The 22,126-nt window shown below is 37.8% G+C and overlaps 2 protein-coding genes across 11 annotated transcripts in view; one reads left to right on the top strand and one right to left on the bottom strand.

The window, feature by feature from the left end:
* Kiaa0825 (KIAA0825 ortholog) overlaps window positions 1–16,282 on the bottom strand; it is a 419,703-nt gene extending 403,421 nt beyond the window's left edge. For 2 of the 8 annotated variants that reach the window (XM_070031074.1, XM_070031077.1), the window contains exons 1-2: window positions 16,140–16,281; window positions 14,976–15,143 (exon numbers count right to left, since the gene is read on the bottom strand). The gene's annotated coding sequence lies outside the window, so the exon portion shown is untranslated. Of the gene's footprint in view, window positions 1–14,975; window positions 15,630–16,139 lie in introns of those variants that run through there. The other 6 variants (XM_070031070.1, XM_070031076.1, XM_070031079.1 and 3 more) reach the window with 5 other exon arrangements.
* A 22-nt stretch (window positions 16,283–16,304) lies between these two features.
* The window catches only part of Slf1 (SMC5-SMC6 complex localization factor 1), a 62,880-nt gene continuing 57,058 nt past the window's right edge, over window positions 16,305–22,126 (top strand). Inside the window, exon 1 of one of the 3 annotated variants that reach the window (XM_070031081.1) lies at window positions 16,305–16,426. Coding sequence is in view for 1 of the 3 variants with exons in the window: in XM_070031080.1 (XP_069887181.1) it covers window positions 16,893–16,895 (3 nt within the window). In the remaining 2 variants the exon portion in view is untranslated. Of the gene's footprint in view, window positions 16,427–16,810; window positions 16,896–21,306; window positions 21,328–22,126 lie in introns of those variants that run through there. The other 2 variants (XM_070031080.1, XM_070031083.1) reach the window with 2 other exon arrangements.

Below are 22,126 nucleotides of genomic sequence, written 5' to 3'. Positions count from 1 at the left end.
TAATTCTAGCTACTCAGGAGGCTGAGATCTGAGGATCGCGGTTCAAAGCCAGCCCTGGCAGAAAAATCTGTGAAACTTTTATCTCCAATAAACCACCAGAAACCGGAAGTGGTTCTTTACCTCAAGTGGTAGAGTGCTAGCCTTGAGCTGAAGAGCTGAGGGACAGTGCCCAGGCTCAGAGGTCAAGCCCCACAACTGACAAAAAAAATAAAAATAAAAAATAAAAATAAAAAAATGAACAAATAGAGAGGGTTGAAATTAATTGAATGACGTGATATCCTTGACAGGTATGTGAAAAAAAAAATCAGGTAAACGTTTAGCCAAGAAACACAATCTCTCCTCTCCACCTTTTGTATAAATAATAACTATATTTCCTATCTAGAGTTAAATATCTGAAAATTGATAAAATAAGTAAATAAAGTTCTGTGATTAAAGAAGAGAATTAACTATCTTGAAAACCAGGAAAGGTACTGTGGGTATTGGTGCCCCAAGGAAAAATCTTCCTTGTTTTGGCCTTCAAGTTGACTTCAAGCATATTAATGATTTCCTATCTATTCGCTCCAAAGCACTGTGCCAGTAAAATCAGTGGCATCTAAATAGAATTTCTATACAGTATTTTTGTTTTCTTTTTTCTAATATGAATACAAAATCAAAAACCCACTAAACAGGTAAAAGGGAAAAAATCACACTTGAGACCTAGCTAAAACAAAAATGTACTTCAAAGAAAACAGAATAAATCACTTAAAAGAATATGTATATTTTTTCCATCAAGTTAGAAGGAGTCAAGACAAGAAATAATTGCATGCATGAAAAAAGACCATAAGTAGGACTCCAACAGTGGTTGAGTGTAACCCACAAAATATTTTCCCCCCAAAACTGTAAAGTTAGGCAAATTGACAAACATTTCAAGTATAGAAATGACCACATGAACATAAATCTAATATTTTTTTAATTTGAAAAACTGCTTTTAGCAGTAAAGATTGTTGTACTGTGGCTCATATAGCTATGAGTATGTACATTTAAAAAATTGGAGACATGACAAATAACATAGTGATACACTTCAAGTTCTTAGAGAAGAAAAAAATAAGCCAATACCCAAAGTAGTAGACAGAAAGAAATAATTAAAGATCATGGCAGAAATTAATGGAGAATAAAAGGACAATGAAAGAAAAAACTTGCAAAAGGTTGTTTATTTGAAAAAAATCAATAATATTGATCAAAATTAATTGTACAGGGTTGGAAGCATGGCTCAGGTGATAGGGCAGCTGTCAAATAGAGTAAAGTGTCCATGAGTTCAAGTCCCAGTCTTGGACACACAAAAAAATTGCATTGTACTAACTTATGGAATTGTAAATCTCTTGGTACAACTACTTAAAAATTAAAAAAGAAAAACCCTACCAAACCCTTAGCCAAACCCAAAGAAAGAGGAAGAAGACTTAAATTAATAAAACTACAGGGCTGGGAATGTAGCTTAGTGGTAGAGTGCTTGCCTGGCATGCATGAAGCCCTGGGTTCTGTTACTCAGTACCACATTAAACAGAAAAAGCTGGCAGTGGCACTATGGTGGTGTGCTAGCCTTGAGCAAAAGAAGCTCGGGGACAGTGCCGAGGCTCCAGGACTGGCAAAAACAAACAACAACAAAAAACTAGACATGAGAAACAGGATATCATTAGTGAATATCTTAAAAGTTCTATATGCTAATAAAAAAATAAATTTAGAAGAAGTAAATTTCTAGATGCATACAATGTACCAAAATTAAATCAAGAGGATATAAACCATCAAAACAGACCTGTAAGAAGCAATGGAATTGAAGTGGTGATGAAGAGTCTCCCAACAAAGAAAGGCACAGAACCAGATGGATTCAGTGACAAATTTTAGCAAACCTTTAAATAAGAACTAAGTGAAACGTGGGTGTCAAGTGTCTCATGCCTGTAATCCTAAACTACTCAGGAGACTGAGACCTGAGGATTAGGGTTCAAAGACAACCCAGGCAGGAAAGTCCGTGAGACTCACCTCCATTCAACCACCAGTAAACCGGAGGTGTCGCTGAGGCTCAAGTGGTAGAGCGCTCACCTGAAGAGCTCAGGACAGAGCCCAGGCCCAGAGTTCAAGCCCCACGACCAACCAAAAAAAAAGAAACCTAAGTGAAATATTCCTCAAATTATTCATTCTATGAAGCATATATTACTTAATACCAAAACTGGGAAGGGCATGAAGAAAAGAAATAATAGATCAGTTTCATTGATAAACACATATGCTGAAATTTTATTTTATTTTTTATTTTTTATTTTTTTTTGGTCAGTCGTGGGGCCTGAACTCTGGGCCTGGGCGCTGTCCCTCAGCTCTTCAGCTCAAGGCGAGCACTCTACCACTTGAGCTACAGCGCCACTTCCGGTTTTCTGGTGGTTTATTGGAGATAGGAGTCTCATGGTCTTTCCTGCCCGGGCTGGCTTTGAACCGCGATCCTCAGATCTCAGCCTCCTGAGTAGCTAGGATTACAGGCGTGAGCCACCAGCGCCCGGCTTATATGCTGAAATTTTAAAGAAACGTGAAAAGTGAACTCAAAAACAAATAAGATTATACATACAATTAAGTTGGCTTACTTCCAGAAAAACAGAAGAGTTCAACGCATACAAATAAATACAACTATAAACAGACAAAAAGGGGCAAAATCGCATGATAGTTTCAGTAGATGAAGAAAAAGCCTTTAAGAAAATTCAGCATTACTTCATGGCAAAATCTTCCCAAAAAAATGAAAAAAACTATCTCAACATAATAAAGGGTATATACAACAAAATTTATAACGATCAGCATGGTAAATGGGGGAAAACGGAAATGATTTCCTTTAAAGTCAGGAGTGATACAAGATTGTTACCTCTCTCCACTATTATTCAATATGGCACCTGAATTCTTAGACATAGTAATAAAATAACAGAAACAAAAGGGATATAAATAAAAAAGGAAAAATTAAATTACCCTTATTGGCAAATAAGATATTCCTAAAGACTCTACCAGAAACAGTTAGCTCAGATAAACACTCCCAGCAAAAACAGTTAGATACAAATATCAATAGTTTTTCATGCCAATAATAAATAGGCTGTGAAAAAATCAGAAAAAAAAAGGAGATGGGGAAAAACCAGTTGTTTAAGGATACAGGTGGACCTGTTGCAACAATGAGAAGTACAAGTTGTCATGTCCAAAACGAGCTTTACAACGTCGGTGCAGGGGGGGGGGGAGAAGGATTGGGATTGGGGGGGAGGGGGGAGGCTGGGAAGGGATGTGAAGGGTAAACAAAGGAGGACGCTGCAATGCTTGGTAAGAAATGTACGCATTATCCTGCCCATGTAATTGTAACTCCTCTGTACGGTATGTTCACAAATAAAATAAAATTTAAAAAAAATCAGAAAAAAAACATTCTATTCACAATAGACATTTTAAGAAAAAAAATTAAAGACCTAGGAATAACCTGAACAAAGGAGACATAAGATATCCATACTGAACACTCTAATTCATCTAGAAAAAGATAATGACAATAGAACATAGGAAAATGCCCCATTTGGCTGGGAAGGTGGCTCAGTGATAGAGCGCTTGCCTTGCATGCCTAAGGCCCTGGGTTCGATTCCTCAGCACCACATAAGCAAAAAGAAAAAAAGCCGGAAGTGGCACTGTGGCTCAAGTGGTAGAGCGCTAGCCTTGAGCTGAAGAGCTGAGGGACAGTGCCCAGGCCCAGAGTTCAGGCCCTACTACCGGACCCCCCAAAAAAAGAAAAGGAAAATGCCCCATGTTCAGGGATCAGTACAATTAATATGGTATATACTACTGAGCGATAAGGACAGATTTGATGTGATCTCCATAGAAATTCCAGTATCATTATTTTGCAGAGAAAACTTGAGTCCAGAAATTAATATAAAATCATAAAAGACCCTCAAATAAATTAAGAATTCCTGAGCAAAAAAAGTAATGTTGGAGTTACTGCAAAATCTGATTTCAAATAAGACCACAGAGACAAAGTAACAAAACAGTATGGTATTTGCTGCAAATGTGAAAACTCAAAACCAACAACTAAACATACAGACCAATGGAATAATATAGAAGATCAAGAAACAGGCCTACATGGCTATATCCAACTGTTTTTTCGCAACAACACAAAAAATATATGCTCAAGGTAAGTAGCTTCTTCCACAAATGTTGTAGACTAAACTAAATTATCCACATTTATAACACTGAAAAATAATTCCCTATCTCCTATATAAGAATTAATTCAAAATTTATCCAAAATCTTAATCCAAGATCTGATAGTGTTAAACTGCTAGAGAAAAACTGGTTAAAACCCTTGAACATATGGGTATGGGAAAGGCCTTTCTGAATAGCATTCCAATTGCTAGGAAAATAAAAGCAAACACTGACACTTAGGATAGTATTAAAGTCTCTGCATAACTAAGGAAACAATTATCTAAATCAAAAGTTAACATCCAAAATGGGTAAGAAAATTTGCCTGCTATTCATTAAAGATTATATTTAGAATATATTAAAGAGCTTTAAAATTAAATATCAAATTAACAATTAAATTCAAAAAGCAAGCAAATTAATTCTCAAAAGAAGAAAAAATGGCATACATAAGGAAATGTTCACATTTTTAGCTATTAATGAGATGAATATCAAAATAATACTGAAATTCCAACTCACCTCAGTCAGAATGGTACTCATGAAGGAAAAAATATATATATAAAGAAAGTAGATACTATTTGTTGTTAATCATGAGGCTTGAACTTGGATCCTGTATGCTGTCCCTAAGCTCTTTTGCTCAAGGCTTGTGGTCTACCACTTTGCCACTGCACCACTTCCAAGAAGACACTTTTTAAAAAATGATATAGTAGTTGAGAAAGGTAAGGAAGTCAATGATGAAAGGCAGCACAAAGTGGCAAGTGCCCAATTCAGGCTGTGTTGATAAAACTAACTATACATTGGAGTGGAAAAGAGACCCAATCCTTGTTTTCACGTGCTTTCAAGTCAGAGGAAATCACATAAATACTCATAAAGTACAAAGTAAAATGAAAGAAGTATGCTTACTGACAGGGCAAATTGTACAGAATTTTTCCATCTTTCCCAACACTCTATTATGGTTATCTTTTGTCATTTTAGTGAGCTGTAGAGTAGCAAAACTTCTTAAATTGATCTGTACATTGAATGCAACCTTTACTCAAAAAACAGCTGATAGCTCATGTGTTCTATTTTCCTTTGTGTGGTACTTTGGATTGAACTAGAGCCTTTCCTAACATGCTAATCATAGGACCTTGATTTTCACTTCTCTAATGATAAATGATATGTGTTGGTCCTTTGTAGATCTTTAGAAAAATGTTTATTCAAATCCTTAGTCATTATTAATACAATTGTCTTTTTACTATTGAGTTGTACCAGTTCCCAAGACACAGGATTCACAATTCCTTCTACTGTATTGAGCCTTTTTTGTTTTCTTGGTATCCTCCGAAACAAAGTTTTTATTTCTGTAAAGTGAAATTTTCTAATATGTATGAAATATGTTTTTGATATGTAATATTAAATATATATATAATGTAGTGAAATGTAATTTTTTATCTGGAAGATCAGACTACTAATTGATACACTAGCATATTCCAAAAGACTAGTATATTATGTAATAGCATCATGTGTTTGTAAAAGATTTATTCCAAGGCTGGCACTAGTGGCTTATGCCTGTAATCCTATTTACTCATGGAGATGATATATGAAAATTGTGGTTCAAAACTAGCCAGGCAGAAAACTCTGATTAATCATAATTATTGACTAATCATCAATTGATGAGTAAAAAGCTGGAAGTGGAGGTGTGGCTCAAGTGGTAGCACATCAGTCTTAAGGAATAAAGTCAAGTAAAAAAAAATTGTTTAAATAGGGATACAGGTGGACCCATTGCAACAATGAGATGTAAAAACAAACTTTATGTCGAAAAACAAACTTTACAACTTTGAGGAGGGGGAGAATGGGGGGATTAATAGGAAGGGGTGGGAAGGGGAAACAAAGGAGGAGGCAACAATGCTTGATAAGAAATGTACTCGTAATCTTGCCCATGTAATTGTAACCCTGTGTATGGTATTTTCACAATAAAAAAAATCTAAATTAAAAAAAAAAGAGCACAAAACACTGAGTTCAAGCCCTAGGACTCACACATGCACACAAACATACACAAGAGTCATCCAGCGTATAAGATACACCAAAGAGGGCTGGGAAGATGGCTTAGTGGTATAGTGTTTGCCTTGCATGCATTAGGCCCTGGGTTCGATTCCTCAGCACCACATAAGCAGAAAAAGCTGGAAGTGGCACTGTGGCTCAAGTGGTAGAGCACTAGCCTTGAGCTGAAGAGCTGAGGGACAGCACACAGGCCCAGATATCAGGCCCCATGACCCGCAAAAAAAAAAAAAAAAAAAAAAAAGATAAATCAAAGAATTTTAAAATATCTGAATAGAAAAGGTAAATTGATGTGATATCATATTTTGAATATATACTTTAGGAAACCATAGACACTTTTGTCTCAGTGTAAGATCAAAGAGGAACAGAGATGTGTAATAGTCATTCAAGCACATCTTTTTTTTTCAACTACATGTAAATGTAAGGTTGTACTTTGTTTACTTGCTTCCTGAAAACACAAGATCTGAAATTCAGCTCTCTTCTATCATGCTAGACTTTTTAAAGAAATTGGCAATGTAAAAACAACGCCACTATTATCCCAGATTTTCTATGTTTGAGAAGGAAAAACACCTTAAAAATGTTCCTTATATTAACCTGTAGTGATTTAATACTGAAAAATATTTTTAAATACTTAAACTTGTGATTCAATAAACATAAGTAGACAAAATTATATAAATAAAAAGCTTTGAATTCTTCAGTAGTTCTTAATACTATAAAAGAGTCCTGAAACAAAACCTTGACAATTGCTGAAGGGCAGGCTCAGAAAGATAATGATCAAATAAAGTTAATCAAAATAATGAGCACAGGCAGCTAGGGTACAGAGGGTACCTGTACAGAGCCTCCTGTACAAACAGCCCACGCTAAATTCTTTCCCAGACAAAATTCTGAATAGTAGCGCAACTAGATATTTCTGAGGGCAAGTAGGAATAGATAAAAAACTAAAGAAATATATATACATATATCAACATTGATATACACACATATATCAAGTGATTAAGACACAAACTGTACAGCTTAATAGTGAAAATATTTGGTGAGCTGAGGTTTCTTTACTTAAAATAAAAAAGCAGGATGGGTCAGGAAACAATGAAGCATGCTGTAATATTTACTGTTTTTATCACTCTGCATTTAAATTAGGCACACTCCAGACTTAAACTGTTGAGTTACATGCCCCCAGCAAGAAATCAATGAGAAACTCACATGGGGTGTTATGGAGCTGACTACTAGAAACAGCATCACCTACTCAATCTCTCTTGTACATAATGGCCAGAGTTGCAGGAACCCTTCTTTCAATAAAATTCAGCAAACAAATAATGATTGATAGAAAAGATCATATCAACCATTTGGGGAAACATAGGAATGGCAAATAAGAAGCTTTTTCTGGAAGCATGATGTAAAAGAGCCCTGATTTAGATTCTTTAAGGCCTACCATCTAGTTCAAGTAATAGTGAATCACCTCTTTAGTCTTCATTCCTTATTTAAGGAAAAAAGCTAATCTAAATTAAATTACTTCTTTTCAAATTCAACTGTGATTCCCCTTAACAAATACAATTTATATACTGAAAACACTTGTCTGAAATACAAATGCAGGCTACCACTCACCAAATAATTGTGAGCATAACTTGCCATTGGGAATGCATTGCACATAGATCAAGGTCTATATACTATCTCATTTAAAGTAATGGGAGCTACAATTTTGGTCTTTTGAGCCAGTTAGAGAAGCAAATGGCTGGGCTGGGAAGGTGGCTCAGTGGTAGAGTGCTTTTCTTGCATGCATGAGGCCCTGGGTTTGATTCCTCAGCACCATATAAGCAGGAAAAAAAAGAGAATCAAATGGCTAATATCCAAGCTCTGAATCTATAAATATTAACAGTACTTAACTATTTTAAGATTGGTGGTATTTATTCAGTTAAAACTTCTGTTGTTTTCCTTGGGTTTTTTTTTTTTTTGGGGGGGGGTGGGCAGGGGAGTGAAAGAGGTGGAGATAGCCCAGATCTGCCTTGAATTTGCTATCCTGCCTCAGCCTGCCCATCTAATGTTTATACCTGACTACCTATTAACTGAACAGGAATTTATATTCTTGCCTTTGTCACCTGACTTCTCCTCTACCTAGTCTCCAGATGTCATAAGTAGCTAGGGACATTTCTACCAATATTTTCGGCCCCAAGTCCTTTCTTTTGCCATTTATTTGCTCTCTAGTATTTTTTTCCCAGCCCCTCAATGCCTCATGAGACTTCTCCAGACTTCATCTAAGGACTCATGCCACCAAGGGACAGCTGCAGCTCGCTGCCTTCTCTGGGAGGGGACCAAATTCCAGCCTTTTACCCCTATTGTCGATGCCCCTTGTCAGCAGGAAGTAGCCAGAGAGAATCAGCACCCTATTTCATGATTATTAAGGTCCTCTCCGATGGCGAGCAGACTCCACCCTCCTCGCAGCAAAGTCTCCACCCAGTACCTGCGTTACCTAGGCAACTGGCACACCTGGAAGAGGTCACATATGCATCCACTGAGGTCACAACTGAATTTGATGTGGCCACACCTTTCTCCTGCCCATACCCTAGTGCAGGCCCAGATGCCCTCTTTCCCAGCTCTCTCTCTTTCCCAGGCCTTTTCCCACCACGTGGAGGGCCAAGATGGCCCGGTGCCAGCCAGAGCGATGAATAAACCTACCCCTTATCTGGAAAAAAAAAAAAAAGTTCAGTTGTGATGTTAAGTGCCTGTCATTCCAGCTACCATGTGAAACTGTAAATAGGATGGAAGGCCAAGCTCGCTGGGGTAAAAAGTACACTTTCTCAAAAATAACCACAACATGATAGGCACCAGTGGCTCATGCCTGTAATCCTAGCTACTCAGGGGGCTCAGACCTGAGGATCAGAGTTCGAAGCCAGCCCAAGCAGAAAAGCCCATGAGACTTGTATCTCTGATTAACCACCAAAAAACCAGAGTGGAAACTGGACATGATAACCTATACAGGACTCTAGGCAGTTAGTCACTCACAGTCAGACTAAAGGAGGATAACCTTCGGGAGGAACACAAAGATATAACCTCTCTTAACATATAAAATATTATTTATTGACACAAACTTCAAGAAATGGAAACAAGGGGTTTTTGTTGTTGTTGTTATTGGTGGTGGTGGTGATGGTAGTGGTGTTTGTTTTTCCTTTGGATTTTTTTTTCTTCTAGGGGGAAAATGAAGCACAAAAAGGGAGGGAGGAAGGGTGAACAAATGCTGTCATGCTATTCAGTATACACTATGTAGAAAATGACCTTCCTAATTTGTGGACAGAGATGTGAGGGGAAAACAAGGGGAAAGCAAAGGAAGGGGTAATATTGTCCCAAAAGAGGAGTGTACTCATTACCTCACTTATGAAATAGTAACTTCTCTCTATGACAACTTAATAATAATAAAGTTCTATTAAAAAAAAAAAGCCAGAGAGGAGGTATGGTTCATGTGGTAGAGTACCAGTCTTGAGAAACAAAGTTCAGGGATAGTGCCCAACCCCTGAGTTCAAACCCCAGGACTGACACACATACAAAAATAATAAAATCAGTAAAAGAGGTGGAGGTGAGGGTCAAGCTATAAAGAACCTGCCTAGCAAACACAAAGTGAACCTACTACCAAAACAAGTAGATAGCCCCCAATATAGCCTTTGATTTGTCTGCAAATTTTATACATTGTCACATTTAATCTAGTAGCTACATAAAGATATTGTCATTTTTACAGATAACATTGTGGCTTAGGGCATTTAAGTAACCTCTTCCTGAATGTTTTTGAGCACACAACCTACCAGCATTCCATTATGAATTCAGTGGTTTATATTAAACAGCATTGCCTAATTAATCTAAGTGCCAATTGTCCCTTCTAGCTTTATTAATATTATATCTTTCTTTTCTTTTCTTTTTGTGCCTTTTCTGGGGCTTGAATTTAGGGCCTAGATATGGTTCCTGAGCTTTTGTGCTCAAAGCTCTGACTTTTTAGTAGTTTATTGTTCTAGTAGTTTATTGGAGATAAGTCTCACAGACTTCCATGTGGAGACTCACTTCAAACCTCAGCCTCCTGGGTAGCCAAAATTATAGATATGAGCCATCCACACCCAGCTGCTATTACATGTTTTTATATGAGATGTATACGATTGTATACATAGGGATAGGGGTAGGGATGCCCTTAAACTTTGCCCTTAGTCTCTATTGGAACAAAATCCTTATTTGGCACTTGTGTTGGCTTTTATAAAATAAATAATAAAGCAGCTACTTGATCATTACTCTTTAACCTGTTGTGTGGCCAATGAGAATGAAGGAATAGTTTCTGATCCAAGAAGCAAAGAATGCCCAGATTTACCTCACTAACAAGTACAATGTGTACATGGTCTATTTCCTGTCAGCCCACTGTAATGTTTAAAAAGAGACACTAGGATAAAGATGAGCATTCCAGGATAGCTATCCCAGTTGTATATATAAAGGGAGGCTCACTGTATGCTTGAAGTAATCTTGCTTGACTTCAGACTCCTTCATTCAATGCTCTCTAGAACATGCTAATAATTTGCCCAAGATGTTACATAAATACACATACACACACACACACACACACACACACACACACACACACACACACACACACACAGATAAATCAAAGATGCATACATAAAGCTATACACCTCATGCAAAGCCAGTTCTTCATCCTCTGAAGAATTCAAATGAAACTGGTCACATGTGGTTATCTTTGGAAAAGGAAACAATCACCAGGCTTTATCATGGGATAAGCAAACTTCTTCTTCATTAAAGTGCCCCCCAAATAGCAGTGTGAATAGAGGCTGAAATGTAGTTCAGAATTTGGTCACATAACTGTCACCTAAGAGTGCAAAGAAGCCTTCTCTTAGTCCTTAGAAAAGTGTCATCTGTTCTGTAACATGTCCACAAGAAATCTCCAGAAGGGAATTCTCTTCTCCAGTTCAAACAAGGTGCTATTTGGACAAGCTGGAATTCAAGAGGACAAAGAGGGGAGACTGGGAGGCTGATATCTCATTATATGCCCCTTCATATTTTCTGAATTTGGCATCAGGTTTAAATATACTCGGTAAAAATAACAATATAAAATATACTTGAGAAGCATAACTTGTGTACATGACCCACTCTCATTTCTCCCATAATTTGTAACTAAATGTTTAAAAATATTTTATTACATAATTATACTATTATTTAAAATAGGATGTCTGTATAAAAGTGATAATACATTCATAAAACTGAATAGTATACAGGACCCAAAGGTCATTTTATAGAAACAAATTTATTGATACAGAAAAAATTCATGGTATATCAAATAAAAAAAGCAGATCACAAAATAAAATGTAGAGTATTAAATCATTTTTATTAAAAATATACAAATCTAAGAATGCAAAGAAAAAATAGGAATTTCTTAGTGGGATTCTGTACAATTTTTAATTATTTTTCTTTATTGCATAGTCTTAAACTCTAATATTTCTGTAACAAATGATATTTTACTACAACAAAAAGACAAATGCCAATTCCATCCTCCATCCAATCCTGATTAAATACATAAATCACTGTTTATTGTGAAAAGGCTAACATGTAGCCACAGGTTTCCCAGCTAGCCTACCATCTTTTAAAGTTGTTGTTGGTGGTGGTGTTTGCTAGTCCTGGAGCTTGAATTTAGGGGCTGGGCACTGTCATTGAGCTTCTTTTGCTCAAGGCTAGCACTCTTACCACTTGAGTCACAGCGCCACTTTTTCTGTTTTTGTGGTACTGAGGAGTTGAACCCAGGGCTTTATGCAAGTACTCTACCACTAAGCCACATTCCCAACCCTAGCCTACAATGTTTTTATTTTATATTTTTTGTCAGTTGAGGCTTGAACTCTGGACCTGGGCGCTGTCCCTCAGCTCTTCAGCTCAAGGCTAGTGCTCTACCTACCACTTGAGCTACAGTGCCACTTACGGTTTTCTGTTGGTTTATTGGAGATAAAGGTCTCGTGGTCTTTCCTGCCCAGGCTGGCTTTGAACTGCAATCCTCAGATCTCAGCCTTCTAGGCTCCTGGCTAGCCTACCATCTTTAACGTGCCAACATTCTTACCTATAACTTGTCATGAACTCAGCTTTTGATCTTGATTTATTATTAGTCTTCAAGATCCTACATATCCAGAGTGACTTAAGTCACTATTCTCTTTCTTGTCACCTGTATCTCTAAATGGAACATTCTTTCCTTTGTCCCATTGCTCAAATCCTCAGGATCCTTTTGGATCCATGTTAACTAGTACCTTCTTCATCAAATTTTTTCTCATCTGCTCTCCTGGAATCACAATATCTGTTCTCTGCATTCCATTATGTTTTCTGTTTAATGATGTTTGTAACTTGACCCTTAGGTAATAACTATTTGTATAATAACTTTATCTCTCCTATTAGGCTCTTCTTTTATTTATAAAGCATTTTCTTATCTATCATAAGCATATAAAGCATTTATCCATATAAATGCACTTAACTTTTATAGTAGTTCTATGGATCCATTTTACATATGACACAGCTTCCAAAGACTCTGTGACTTAGATCCTTAGATAAATTTCCCTTCAAACATAGTAGTTGAATTGTAAGAAGTATAGAAATTTGGTTAAGATTATGGCCTTTTGAGGCCAAACATGGTGGTATGTCAGTGCCTATACACTTTAGCGACATGGGAGGCAGAGATCAAGAGTACTACAGTTAGAAATCAGCTTGGGCAAATAGTGAGAAACTCCGGACCGTCTTAAGCAATAAACTAGGCATGATGGTATGCACCTGTAATCCTAGATATGTAAGAGACATATGTAGGAGCAGCATTGTGGTCTGACAATGGACCTAGACAATAAGCCTAATATGAAAAATACCAGCCTATGTGAAAAAAACTAAAGCAAAAAAGGACTGGGAATTTGGTTCAAGTGGTAGAATGTCTGGCTAACAAATGGAAGGCACTGAGTTGAAACCCCAGTATCACCACCACAATAAATTAGTCCTTAGAGTCAGATTCAAACTGGTTCAAGTCATAAGTGTGATAAGCCAGTAATGATTATATGTCAACTATGACAATATGCAAACTTAACTTTACCTTAATTTTCTTATCTGCAAAAGGAAGTTAGAGTGAGGATTCACAATTATACTGCTGTTAGTCCACTTTTTTGTTTGTTTGTTTGTTTTGTGTTTTGGTGATGGGGCTTGAACTCTAGGCCTGGGCACTGTCCCTGAGCATTTCAACTCAAGGCAAGCATTCTACCACTTGAGCCACAGCACCACTTCCTGTCAGTACACTCTTTATAGAATACTTGCTTCTTTTTACCAACAAGTGATTGCAAGGCCAAGGTAAGTAACAATAAGCAAACACTCATTTATTTATATGGTAAGTCTTTTTAAACACATGTACAAATACTTCTTGATGGATAAACAGTATTTTTGAAAATAATCATTTATCCAATAGATGTTGTTTCTTGAGCTTCTCCTATCAGCCACAGTGCTAGATGCTGGGTGTATTAGCACCTGAGAACATCTTAAAGGAGAAAGGATTTATTTTGGCTTGCATTTCAGAATTCAGTCCCTGGGTACTTGATACCATGACCTTGGACAGAGCACTCTGGTAACAGGAACATATTGTGGAGGAGATTCTTAACTTGATGCAGAGTATAGGATAGGCAGGGGTGAAGGGAAGACCACATATAATCTTCAAAGACACAACTCCAGTAACTCACTTTTTCAAGCTAGACTCCACCTCCTAAAATTTATACTATCTCCTAAAACAGTACTATAAGCAATGAAATTTGATACAAAGTAAAATACCCCTGAGATCTTTCCATGTGATATGCAGAAACAAATACGTTTCCTGTAGTTAAGTCAATACAAAGTACACAAATAGACATCAGTATTTTAAGTTAGCTGTATATGGACAATTGTATCTTTTTATATTGTATTTTTTTTTCTGTAGTTGCTGGTATTGTTATGCTCAGGTACATATAGTACAGGTGTTTGAGTTATGATTATTAAAATGGTCAATACAGAAAAGACATTTTATAATTGACATGTGAAAATTACCTATGCTAATGAACATATTTCTTAATTCCCTTTTCCTCATGTTTTACTACATAGTGACTTCTAAATGTGATGTTCTATTTATTCCATTTTGTCGTTGAGCAAAAAGAATGATTTTGTGGTGTAAGAAGTAGTACAGAGCACACTACTAGATTCAAATATTAATTATGTCACTAAGTATAATGTGTGAGAAATCAGAGTCGACGAAACAGTATAACAGTATAAACAGATAAAAAAATTTTCTTTTTAAGGTAAGCATTAAGTAAAATAATGCAAATTGCCTAGTGTACAGTAGATACTGTGGTATGTATTAAGGGTTGGCTTATTCATTTTAATGGGGAAATTACAAATCAAGAGCAATGTTTTAAAAAAAACTGCTGTCTCAAAACTAGTTACTATATGGAAATAACGTAATCTCTCTAAAATAAATTTCTATCTTTTCAACTGAAGAAATAATGGAAAAGAATACCATGTGATTTGATAACATCAGAATATTTCAATGGAGAAATTACATTAAAAAAGATGTCCTAAATATGTTTTCTTTGCTCTTAAAAGGCACTTGACTAAACTTTAACATATCACCTTTTTATTATGGTAGATTAATCCTTAGAACTGCTTGTATAAAGGGCTGTTTCACAAAAAATCGATCAGCTGCTTTTCATAAGAGAAAAAGTTGATACTGAAATATAAGGTGATGAATGAAAACTACTTACCTGGAGAAACAGCTTTACCCAAGAAAGGATAGGTTGCCAAATTCACTACATTATGTTTCAAATCTTTGAATAAATAATTACTTTTCCTCACATCATTCATCAGAAGCAATTTCTGGCTATGTCAGATCTCCGCCCAAATTCTCCTAAGTCCTTCATTATTAGAAAAGCCTGAAGCAAAGCGAGAAAATTCCTTTGTGAAAGTATACCTGATTCCGATCACTTGTTTTTTCAGAAGATAAAACATGCGCCTGAAGCCTATGTATGAAATTATAAGCCTAGAACTTATCGACCTCTTTAGTTCATAAAAGCCAGGTGAAGGGGTGACCATTCTCTTCACTTAAAACTGCGGGGAAAGGTGAAATTACAGTAATTCCAGTTCAGGAACGACCTCAGATACTCCACTTGCCCAGTGTTTTTTTTTTTTTTTTTTTTTGGTCCAGTCGTGGGGCCTGAACTCTGGGCCTGGGCGCTGTCCCTCAGCTCTTCAGCTCAAGGCTAGCGCTCTACCACTTGAGCCACAGCACCACTTCTGGCTTTTTTCTTTTTGCTTATGTGGTGCTGAGGAATCGAACCCAGGGCCTGAGGCATGCAAGGCAAGCACTCTACCACTGAGCCACCTTCCCAGCCCCTTGCCCAGTGTTTTTCAAAGGTGTAGTCTTCAACCGAAGGCCTGACTCCTAGGCATGGAACTCCAAAACTATTTCAACTACTCCAGAAAAAAAAAAAAAGCGAGTAGGGAGTCAGGGAGAGGGAGAAGGAGGGGAGAGAGGGAGAGGGGTAGAGAAAGGAGAGGGATGGGGGGAGAGGGGGAAGCAATTTTAAGAACGGAGGGTGATCAAATCCTGTCACTATAGTAAAAGATAGTAAGGACGACACTGTACATTGGTAGAGAGAAGAATGAACTAAGCTCAACTGTTTAGTCTGGAGAGCCAAGAGCGGATTGCCAGCTGAGGCTGCTGGTTGCAGTGGAGGAGACGGTGGACCGGCATCCCGGGGCCCTCGCCAGCCACAGGGAGGGAAAAGCGCCTCGGGGACGGAGCGGGACTTCCAGTTCAGTCCTTTCCCGCTCGCTCGGTCTTGGTCAAGATGCCGCAATTAGTCCGAACTACACTAGGTCCCGGAGACAACCCACCAAAAGAAAAAGGGAGGAAAAAAGTCACTTACCAGGATCTCACTTGCGACGGGGACGCAGCGGAAGCCCTCCACGCCGGCCAGCGGCCAGCTCCAACCCCAGCTCTGACCACCTTGGCGACGGCTGCGAGAGCGTCACTGACAACCACCCGGAAATGATCCGATCACTTCCGGAGCTGCCCAGAGCGCGCGGCGGGAAATTATTTCCCGGAGCCCGCTTTAGTGAGGAAGCTAGTGCGGCCGCGGCAGTCGTCACCCCTTGTCGCCGCCTCCACCGCCGCCGCCCGAGGGAAGCAGCCCGGACAGGTGCCGCCGGGAAGGTAAAGGGCCTCAGCTTGAAAGACATAGTCTACCGTACTCTGGGGGTGTTTCTCACCCCGCTAATCCCCTCCAACCCCTTCCGGACGTTCCTTCGAAGTTTGCACCGGCCCCCAGCTGGGGGCGGCGGGGCCGGACTCGGGCACCGTGCACCGCAGCTGTCCGTTCCCTCCGTCACGGCTGCAGCTTTGCAGCCCGGGGCGGTCCGTGCCCCGGCGTCCCCGCCCGCCCTCCCCGGGTCCTCGCTCCCCGGGTCCTCGCTCCGCCCCCCCCTCCCCCCCCGGCGCGGTCCTGCGGCCGCGTCCTGGTCCGCAGTCCCGAAGGCTCCAGGCCGCCCGCGTCTCTTGTTTCCATAGAACCCACTAGGACGCCTCACCCAGCTGCCCCGACTCTTGGCTGCTTTCCGTAATTTAGGGTCAGTGAAGGTGGCAGGGATCTCCCAGGCCTCGGTTCCTGTGGCGAGGAAAAATGGTATCGTGCTCTCTCTCCTCTCCTTCCCTCCCCCGGTCAATTAAAAATAAAACAATGGTAACACTAAATAGCCAGAGCGTCCCTCCGCGGATGCTGTAGGCCTTTAAACCCGAACATAACATACAGGTTTTCCATAAAGGGAAGGTCTGTGGCCCTTGGAATTGTATCTCAGCTACCTGGATGCGGGAGACAAGACCAAGCGCCTACCTGAAGATTTCTTCCACTTCCAAAATCCCCGATTAAATGTTGGAGAAAAATGATTACATATCGGTCTCTGACCTCGGAGGTAGAAGGAGCTTGATTTACTAAGGCTTAAAAAAAAAAAGTTCCGTTGAGGCATTGGGAATGAACATTTATACTGGATTGAGTGTGTGTGTGTGTGTGTGTGTGTGTGTGTGTGTGTGTGTGATGGGCACTATATTTTGTGGACTTTTTAATTTGTTACCCTTTTGTGCCTCAGTTGATTAAATGTTGGAGAAAAATGATTACATATCGGTCTCTGACCTCGGAGGTAGAAGGAGCTTGATTTACTAAGGCTTAAAAAAAAAAAAGTTCCGTTGAGGCATTGGGAATGAACATTTATACTGGATTGACTGTGTGTGTGTGTGTGTGTGTGTGTGTGTGTGTGTGTGTGTGTGTGTGTGTGTGTGTGTGTGTGTGTGTGTGTGTGTGTGTGTGTTGGGCACTATATTTTGTGGACTTTTTAATTTGTTACCCTTTTGTGCCTCAGTTGCTAGACATTCGGACAGGGTGTGTTGTACAGGGACTTTGTCTAACCGTTATTACAGGTGTTCAGCATGTTAGCTAATAGTTTGGAGTGGGTTTGTGTAAGAGCCAACACGTGATTATTTCTAAGTTAACTCGGGGCATTCTTGTTTTTCATCTGCTTATTCATAATGAAGGTTAGGAACTCTTCAGATTTCATTTTAGGCATCCACACTTTCCACTGATGCTCCGAAACACTGGTTTGTAAGAAACCGATAGTATGGCTTTATGTAGGCAATATTTCCATTATTTTATGTCGCTTGAGGATATTATTCTACATGTCTTTTCTCTGTTTAAAAATTTTTTTAAATAAGGAAATTCTATGCAAGTGCTATCTTATAAAACCTGAAGAAATAGACAGACCCTCTTTTTCCTCTGTATTGTTCCAATTTTAGTATATGTGCCGCCAAAGCATGCACCATATTCTCTTTTTCAAAAATATAAAGGGAGCATAATCTGTTACCCTTATAATTGATTCTACACTGATAGAAACACATCAAATGCTTCATACCTCATACAAACGTGTTTATTGAAAGTAAAACATCTCAAACTTTTAAATCATTCAGGTTTTACTTTCTAGCAAAATTACACTGAAATTAAAAATACTTTATTTTGTTATTTTTGCTAAGAAAGCATGGATTACACTAACGGTTAATTGATCCCAAGCCTGGTGAGAGGAAAATAATCAAAACTGTTTTCACCTAAGAAACAGAGTGAAACTCTACATGAGTTGTAAAAATGCATTGAAATTTTAAACATTGGTGTCATTTTCTTAAAATAATTTGCTTAAATCTTCTCAGTCTTTCTTACCTGTCTTGCTACCCCGTAGATTTTTTCATATGCAATGTACTTTTTCTGAAACAAGCGGAAATAAATTGCTTTGTAAAAGTATAATACATTTAAGAGTATTAGACTAAATTCTGAAATTTATCTGATTGATTTGGTAAAGTAGGCGTGTTATTTTTTAGAAACTGATACCTTTCGATCTTGGTTTTAGTAGATAGGGTCCCCTAGCACTAGTTTAAGACTATCTGCCCTCCTTTTTTTGCTTGGGGTGGAAACTAGTGCCTCACTCCTGCTAAGCACACACTCTACCATTGATCTATACCACTAGCCCTCTGGCTAGTTTTTTAAATCCATCATATTTATCAGTGCTCTCTTTTGTATGAAGGATAACAGCACAGATGTTGTGAAGAAGGAAATGAACTATTGTTTGTAGAACACAGTAGGTTCTGAATAAAAATTACATACTGCTTCTTCAACTTTAGACTTGTGTTCCTCATAGGAAGTAATTCAAAGTTTTTAGGACAACAAAGCAGGTTTGTAACCAATATCTATTATCCATCCATTTTCCATCCTGGAACCTCATCCTTCATGTCTAACTTGCTTCCTTAAGGACCTTTATCCCTAAGCTTATATCTCCAGTCCAATCTGTGCCATATACTGGATGGATAGGATATACCCACATGTTCTCTTAGCCTCTTATTTCTTCCTCACCACAAAATGTAGATACCAGTTCTGCATTTTTCACTCGTACTGCTAAAGTTACAGTCAGAGGGACTAATGACTACTCCTTTCTCAATGCCATTGGAGGACACAAATATCTTTCAAGTCTTCATCACTGGAGATCTCTGTCAAATAAATGTTTCTATCGTATCTTTGAAGAATGGGCCAGGAAAACTCCACATGAAGGTACAGTATTAAGAGCCAAATAATATTTCACTCAACACAGTTTGAGCACTGTGATGTGAGTGTACCTTTTGCAATATTGATTAAGCTGAGATCCAACATTTAACCCATTCCAGTTTTAGTACATTTGTTTAATTTTCAGGTGTTTTCAATAAGAAACCATGCCATGCTTTCAAACTCTTGCATTAAAGCAACTATAGGATTGTATTTAAGCCTTGGTCTATGCTAAGAATTTCAGCTGATTTTCCCTCTTTCCCTAGAAATAAGTTTAAAATTAAAACAATAATTGAAACCAAGAGAACACAAGTATTCATCATGTGACTTTAAAACCAAAATTTTCAAAGGACCTCTTCTTAATTTGTCACATCATTTTTAGATGACTGTATGTTCTTGACCCCACATATGATGTGTGTGTATAGATATACATGCATATATCTACACACACACACACACACACACACACACACACATATGCATATCTGAGGGAAGCTAGGAGGAGAGCACAAAATCAGAGGGAAACAGGTGACAAAATACAACAGAGGGGCCCATCAGCTGCACTGGCCATTGATGAACATAAACTAAGCAACTCAAGGGCAGTAATGGGGGAGAGGGAATGAGAGAGGAGAGAGGGAGAGGGAACAGCTTACCTTAAGCAAAAGGAAAGAAATGTACTTATTACCTGATTTGGAAGAAATAGCGTATTGTCAAAGTTTGTAGAGTTCATAACCTTTATAGTCCATGATAATGACAATTCACTTTATAAAGGTTAAAATGTGTTTGTGACTTTACTTAAGTATCATTATCCTACAATACTGTGAATTTATGTAATCAGTTAATAAAGAATTTTTAGTTTACATAACACATAACTAAATTTTGTTATACATTACATAAATTCACATACATATAAAACCTGAAAGTCATCCCTCCTTTACATGCTCATAGTAGAAGATTACATGGGGCTGGGCACCGGTGGCTCACGCCTGTAATCCTAGCTATTCGGGAGGCTAAGATCTGAGGATCATGGTTCAAAGCCAGCCCCGGCAAGGAAAGTCCATGAGACTCTTATCTCCAATAAACCACTAGAAAACCGGAAGTGGCACTGTGGCTCAAGCAGTAGAGTGCTCGCCTTGAGCTGAATTGCCCAGAGTTCGAGACCCCCGCCCCCAAAAAATAAGGTTACATGGTGAAGAACTTAGAGATTTTAATGCTTATTTTTATAGTATTTAGATTTTTCCAAAATAATAGTGCACTGGTTGAAATATTAAAAATGATCATTAAAAAAATTGAGGAAGGAGTTAAAAAATAGTTCTTAAGTACATATAGCAAGCTTATTGCAGAAGAAATTCTTAATGGCAAACAAGAAATAATCATCATTACTTTCTTACAAAGATCTCATTAAGCATCACTGTATCTTTTTTTTCTTTTCTGCTGTTCTTTTCCTTTTAACTCAGCTTTTATACCCTGTTTCATCCTGTTTTCTAGGTCTAGCTATTGTAGTCTTCCTTTCCCCAAGGATCTCACTATATATCCTATCAAATTCTAACTAAGGATCCTTCTAACTCTCTATCAGACTTATATTTGTGTTTTTTGGGGGTGTTTTTTAGCCTATGTATTCTTTTTTTTTAATTTCATTTTATTGTAAAGATGCCGTACAGAGGGGTTACATTTACATAAATGAGGTAATGAGTACATTTTAAACTGCATTTAAACTGCATGACATATTTTAGTTATGTCATTCTTCAAAAGTGATCAAAATATTCAAATAATAATATATACTAAAATATTCACAACAAATGTTATTGGTTTACTTGTACTTCTGACTGACACCAACTGCAAAAGAATTTTAGGCATTGGGGAGAGGCCCAAGTGGGAGATATTTTGGGAAAGCCACACCACAGAAACAGTTGCTATCTATGCATATAAAGGCCAGCCCTGGTTGCAACTGTTATCTCCTTAGTTGTGTGTTATATGGTTTAAGGTGAGTAAAGTGAGTAAAAATGCTTAAATTGATATGAAATTTAAAAAATTACTACAAAAGCATATTAACTAGTAATATACTATAAGTTTAGCTGTCAAAAATAGATGCTTTCCTTCTCTTCCCATGTGTGTATGTATGTGTATATATGTGTATCTTTTAACAGCCTAAGTTCTAAAAAGACTTGATACAATTAAATGATGACATATTACTATTCTTTCTTGTATTAGTAAATTTCTAAAAGTTAACTGTTGGAACATCGGAGGTTATTAATATGCATTAAGAAACATTTTATAGTGTTGTGTTTGAGTTCGTTGGCATTACCAGGGTCTTGAGTATAGCTTATAGCCCATTTTGTTTGATAAATTTATGAGTAAGTGTCCTGTATTCTGATTAGTCTTTAAAGCACATTCATATTTTCATAATGTTTGAATTAAGACATCCTAGTTTTCATTTGTTTACTTCCTATTCCTCTTCTCCATGATTAGTTTCAGTTTCATAGTGTTTTCAAAGAAAAGAAATTGGCTTCAAAAGATTTTTGTTATGTATGTTAGACACAGTTGGACCTATTTTCACCTCACTGTGGGATCTTGCTTTAAAGAAATGGCTGCTAACTATACAGAGATTATTTTCATCCTAACCTATTCTATTACAAAGACAATGTGGTTTGAAGTGAAAATACACTGACTCTAGTAAATCCAAATAATTCAGTGAATTATACATAAATATGTCATGTGGTTAGTGATAATTGTTTGAGAGACATTAAAATTGTTAAATAGCTATTAACATGATAGTAAGAACA

This window comes from Dipodomys merriami, unplaced genomic scaffold (genome assembly GCF_024711535.1).
Source record: "Dipodomys merriami isolate MVZ:Mamm:240054 unplaced genomic scaffold, mDipMer1.0.p SCAF_20, whole genome shotgun sequence".
In the NCBI taxonomy this organism is placed as follows: domain Eukaryota; kingdom Metazoa; phylum Chordata; class Mammalia; order Rodentia; family Heteromyidae; genus Dipodomys; species Dipodomys merriami.
This window is presented reverse-complemented; position numbering and strand designations above follow the sequence as displayed.